This window comes from Morone saxatilis, unplaced genomic scaffold (assembly GCF_004916995.1).
Source record: "Morone saxatilis isolate NCDOM2014 unplaced genomic scaffold, NCSU_SB_2.0 Contig1, whole genome shotgun sequence".
NCBI classification, from domain to species: domain Eukaryota; kingdom Metazoa; phylum Chordata; class Actinopteri; family Moronidae; genus Morone; species Morone saxatilis.
This window is the reverse complement of record NW_023339651.1, coordinates 9,925,144-9,931,190: the sequence shown is the minus strand read 5'-3', so window position 1 is coordinate 9,931,190 and position 6,047 is coordinate 9,925,144. Positions and strand designations below refer to the sequence as shown.

General features: G+C 42.6%; 1 protein-coding gene across 1 annotated transcript; it reads right to left on the bottom strand.

Annotated features, from left to right (window-relative positions):
* Nucleotides 1–3,076: 3,076 nt before the first annotated feature.
* On the bottom strand, nucleotides 3,077–4,949 carry adrb1 (adrenoceptor beta 1). Its single transcript, XM_035659144.1, has one exon. The coding sequence runs from the start codon at nucleotides 4,759–4,761 to the stop codon at nucleotides 3,568–3,570; it is 1,194 nt and encodes a 397-aa protein (XP_035515037.1). The 5' UTR covers nucleotides 4,762–4,949; the 3' UTR covers nucleotides 3,077–3,567.
* Between the last annotated feature and the right edge of the window lie 1,098 nt (nucleotides 4,950–6,047).

Genomic DNA, 6,047 nt, shown 5'->3' with positions numbered 1-6,047 from the left:
AAATCTCACACCTGTTGCCTGAGAGGATCTGAAAGCTCCAGACAGTCCTTTAAAGTTTCAATGCAGCGTGGACGCAGTGATTTGGGATGTTGTGAAAAAATGTCTGACTTCATTCTGCTGCTTTGAATAAGTTTATGTAATAAGTTTCATTTGTTTTTATGGGTGCATTAACATCTGGGAAAATGGATATTTATTGGTGAATTACTCAACCTGGTCTTGTAAAATGTCCCCATATTCAATGGACAATAAATAGGACAGTTCCACATTTAGGGAAATACACTTATTCTCTAACCTAGAGTTAGATGAGAAGATCAATACCATTCTCACATCTGTGCCGTAATAGGGAAGTTGGAGCCAGCTGCCAGTTAGCTTAGCTTAGCATAAAGATTGGAGACAGCTAGCCTGTCTCTGCTGAAAGGTAACAAACTGCTTGCAATTTGTTGGCTGTAGCAGTAATTTCCTGCACTGGGTTGTACCAGCTATATGTATGTATATACATATACGTACATACGTACCAGTTATATATATATGTGTATAAATATATATGGTTTAGTAACTAGTAGTGAGTTTGTAGCAAAATCAGCTACTAAAATTAGTTGCACCATGATTACTTGGGGCATACCCTAATACTCCACTTATCAGTATTGCACCAGGGGTAAATCATTTCTGAAAACAGTAACCTCTGTTACCGCAGAGTTCACGCTGATATAGATATAGATTCATCTACTTTGACTTGCAGCAGCTAAAATGTCCACTAATACACACGCAATTTGAAAACAATTACTCTTAAAGCCGCTGATTAGCTTCTCCATCTGTGAGCCCACTGCCCAAACACAAACGTCCTGCCAAACAAACAATGCTTAATAATGAAGTGGGTCTTTGCCAGGAGGCCATCAATGATACTGGCTGCACTGCTGTTGTTTTTTTTTTTTCTTTCTTTCTAAAAGCTGAGTCTCATTCACACACATTAGTTCAGCCAATCATATCTAAACAGCCAAAACAGCTGAGCTCAGTTCCATTCAGTTTTTCTGGTCTAATTGAAATGTGCGGCTCGCCCCTCTGGGAGAGCATCATTAGCAGAACACATCATGCTAATGCATTTTAAAGACGTCGTCCAGCTTAAGGGCTAATTAATATTCCCCAGGAAGAACTGTAAATCTCTGTAAGAGCCACTTCATAACACCAGCTGTCATGATATTTACTAAAACATTTTCTATTGGCTTTCAGAGTGAGGCCCCGTGGATGAGGCAACAATCAAAACAGCAACACTCAAGAGCTATCTCACCTCCTGAATGAGATGCTATGCAGCGAATAGTTTAAAAATACACTTAAGTAAACTGAAGATGTGGAGTTTAGGAGGTAGGGAAGGTCTAATAAAAAACGCTGGCATGTTGCATTACAGGAAATGTAGTGTTTTGAGAACAGGACACATACCAGGGACCAGTTAGGCCTCTGCTGCACAGATTTTGACCATTATTTCACCATTTGATCTGTTTCTTATGATTCCCCCAGATTTATGCAAGAGCAATACCACATCGCTGTAGTTACCTTTTAACGTTTTAACTTGCATTGACTTAGAATGTTGAAAAACAGTCACATGTAGCTCATGTTTTTTACCCCTTTAAACACATTAAACTGGGATAAAATGCGTTAAAAGTGCTAACATGCAGCAAATCAATTCCTCCAATTGTCCAGTTTGAGTGTGAAAATCAATGAGGCTTTAAAGCTGTAGTGTAAAAATAACTTTTTGTTGTATTTGCTGAAAATGTCACTATATCCTGACAGTAGTACGTGAGACAGATAATCTGTGAAAAAAATTTTTGTTCTTCTGATTGGTTCCTAATGGCATTTATAAAAATCCACCACGTCTGAACAAAAACAACCAATCAGAGAGAAAGACGTCAAATACCTATATTTGGGTCCCAAAGGTGGGAATTCAACAATCAACTTTCTTTCTCAGCTTTAATTGGTTATCTTCGCTGTTTTGTTTTGTCGAACGTTTCAGCAAATGGCAAAATGTTATTTTTATAAGTTACCTACTGCAGTTTTAACACTTGAACTGATAGAAATCATTTTCTTTCTCAAACTGATTCACCATTATCTCAATACAACCAGTTCACTGTTTGATTTGCACTCCATGGCCTGTGCAGAGTGCTTAAAATGCAGATGTGCTGTACGGATGAACCTTTATCAGGGCACAGCTGAGGACAAAGCAGGTTAAACATGTAAACAATTCATTCAAAACCATACTGATCCGCTGTGCATGAGTATGCATCAAATCCATTGTTTAAACATTTGATTTTCATGGCTCATCTCTCCCCAGAGGCCAATCAGATTCCAGTCGCTCTGAGCAATCCAAACCAGTACAGAGGAGTTTAGCATCACATCAGTTGGCTCAAATCCTGCAAAACAATTGTTTACCTCTAGATGTCCTGCTGTTTAAACAAAAAAAATTTGCTCTTGGCTTGATTTTAATCCTTGTAAATTATTTTGTGAATGAAGTTGGGAGGAAAGGAATGAAATTCTTTCTCCTCAGGCGATTTTAATGATCACTGTAGCTTCATGTGGGGTAAAAAAACTGTAAATAAACTTTAAATATATTAACAGAATAAAGCTCAAACAGTAATTAACAATGAAACTTCCTTTTATTTCACAATAGTCAACACACCACCTCACAACAGTATGTCAAGCTTAAAGGAGAAAGACAAAGACAGAGGCTCCAATTCCTCACTTCAGTACTAAACACCACATACTATAATATAATATATACAAAGGGCGTGGGAATCGGACCCACGTTTACTTTCTTGGTTGTAAAAGACAGCGCGGAATAAATACACCTATTTTACATAAATGTTTAATATAAACAAATACCTGTCGTACAAATTGCACTTGTCAATGTCTGTGAGGTAAAACACATTGTGAGCACTACATGACTACAGTACAGTCACTCTGACAAATGCCTCTCTCATGTCCAATGTTTTAAAATAACAACCAGTTTATTACAGTGCGTCCGAGCGGTCATTGTAAGAACGAATTGTGACCCATCCTTGGGGGGGGGNNGGGGGGGGGGGGGTGATTAATAGGATACCCACATAGATTGTAGATAGATTGTCCTCCTCAATACTGAACTGCTGATTCAATAAAATAAGAAATTATATAAACCGCAGGAGCCTGCGTGCGCTCTGGATCCTGTTTTAAGTGCATGCACCCATTATGATTTATCAGATCCATCTATCTACCTTTTTAGGCTCGATATTATTTGGCAAATTGGATCATCTCCTCAGCGCTGAACTGCCCTGGAGAAAATTTAGGAACCTTTGAAATAACAATGGCCCTGGGGCCCCTTTTTAAAAATATGGCTTTCAAATACATCTCTGGTAATTTCGCTCCTCCGATGCAGATATAAAAAGGGCTCCACTTAGACTATAAGGTACGGCTCTTGCGCATACCTTTGCCAAAGAGAAACCCCATGCTCAAGGAGTCAACGCCCGTTTTATGTCACCATCTGTTTTCCAGGCTGCTGTAATCCACCTGAACAAAAGTTTTTTTTATTTATTTTTTTTTCCTTCACAGCTGTGATTCGGAGTGAGAGTGAGTGAGCTTTACGGTCCCCGCCAGGCTGCTGTCGCTGTTGTCCAAGCCGGCGCAGTCCGACCACAACCCCAATGTGCCGGGCTCCAGAGCGGTGACGAACCCGCCGGAGCACCGGGACAGGTCGCAGGAGCTGATGTGCAGCCTGCGGTCGGCTTGCCTCGGGCAGCACAGCAGTCTCTTGAAAGCCTTCCTGAAGTCCGGGCTCCGGCAGTAAATGATTGGGTTAAACGCCGAGTTCACGTACCCGAGCCAGTTTAGGAACACGAAAAGGTCCTTGTCCACCACCTCTGCGCAAAACACCCGCACGACGTTGACTATAAAGAAAGGCAGCCAGCACAGGGTGAACGTCCCCATGATGATGCCCAACGTTTTGAGCGCCTTCTGCTCCCTGAGCGCCAGGATTTTAGACGGCCTCTTCTTGCACTTGGAGGTCAGTCCGGTTAAGGTGTTGTGAAACCTGCCCTCACACTTGTCGATCTTCCTCAGCTGCTTTTTTGCCTCTCTATATACGCGGGCGTAAACAAATATCATGACCAGTAGGGGAATGTAAAAAGATATGATGGATGAGGAGATGGCGTAAGCCCTGTTGGTGACAAAGTCGCAACATTCGGGGTCCTCGTAGCAGGCTGTGTCCACACTGTCCCGGGACCAGTGCATCAGGATGGGCAGGAAGGACACCAGCGCAGAAATAGCCCAGACTATGCACACCACCGCTTTGGCCCGAGCTTTGGTTAACAAGCTTTGGTAGCGGAAAGGCGAGGTGATGGCCACGTACCTGTCTATGGCGATTACGCACAGGGTCTCGATGCTGGCGGTGACGCACAGGACATCCACGGAGATCCAGAACTCGCAGAAAAAGGAGCCGTACTGCCAGGAGCCGCGCACCTCGAGCGCAGCGCCAAACGGCACCACCAGCAGCCCCATGATGAGGTCCGCGCTCGCCAGCGACACGATGAACACGTTGGTGAGCGTCTGCAGCCTCTGCGTCCTGGCTATGGCTATGATGACCAGGATATTCCCGAACACGATACACAGGACGATCAAACCCATCACCAGGCTCATCCCCGCCATCCACTGCTCGGACGCGGCGGAGCCCGGTGCGTCCGACGCGCCGCTCCCCGAGACATTCTGGAAGTTCACCGTTGAGGACGCGCCGCCGTCCCCCATGACGGGCTGCTGCGCTGTGTGCGGGACCAGGTCGGGTTCATCAAGGCAGTGCGAGGCAGCCTTTCCAGTCTGTAGCACGAGCCACGGCTCCACTCCCGTCGTGCACCAACTCCATCTGGAGCTCCTCTCTCGCCTTCAGCCTGCACGAGCTGCTGCACCGGCCGGGACATCATAAAAAGGCGGTGACATCACTGCTCCTCAGGACCAATCAACGGCGCTCAGAGGACACATGTCCCGAAAAATGAAGCTGAGTGAGCAAACAACACCTGAACCTCTGACTTTACGCATTCAGTCTCATTTCCGTGGCGCGTTTTATACGTTAACGCACAGCAACAGCAGTTTCATTGAGGGATAAGAGGACATTTTGGGCAAGCAGCTCTCTAATAACCACATCCTACCTGAAACTGTTATCAGTCAAACATCTGCAGATCCTTGGGAACACGAGAAGCCAAATATGGAAATCCAAAATCCAACATGGCATTAAGAACTACAGGGAGTTCCCTGTTTTCATCACTCGCCATCACAAACAAGATTTGTTTTCCCACTTGTCCATTTGATATTTTTATCACAAAGAATACATTCCACGGCCATGAGGTCAGGCCCAACCACAGATCTCTGCTCCACAGCAGCTGCATTACATGAAACTTCTTATCTGAAGTCAAGAGTTATGATAACTATAAAATACATTTGACCAGCAGCCAAATATGCATTATATGTTATTACAGAAACATGGTTTTCATCAATGATGCAGGAAGTACTCAGATCCTTTATTGAGTAAAAATACTCTGTTACAAGTAAAAGTCCTGTATTGAAAATACTTAAATTAAAGTATATAACTATAATCATGGAAATGTACTTAAAGTAAAAGTCCCCTGTGTTATACTGTTATATATTATATCATTAGATTAATATTACTTATGATTTACTGTAAAAGCAGGATTTTACTGTTGTTGGTTGAGTTGGAGCTCATTTTGAACTGTTTTGTATAGGACTGCAACTAATGACTATTTTCGTTATGGATTAATCTGCTGATTATTTTCTTAACTAACTGATTGATTGTTTGGTTTGTAAAAGTTCAGAAAACAGTGAGACAATTACCCAGGGCCCGTGGTGACAGCTTCACAATCTTTGTTATGTCCAACCGATTAACAAACTTCAAAATAAATAAAACTATGAAAATAATTCAAAGGAAAGCAGCACATTTTCACATTAAAGTTAAAACCATGAAATATTTTTTACATAAAAAATTACTGAAACGATTATCAAAATAGTAAACAGTTAATTTT

Excerpts from the sequence above, each read along its gene's own strand:
- adrb1 (XM_035659144.1), bottom strand. The coding sequence starts at position 4,761 with ATGGGGGACGGCGGCGCGTCCTCAACGGTGAACTTCCAGAATGTCTCG.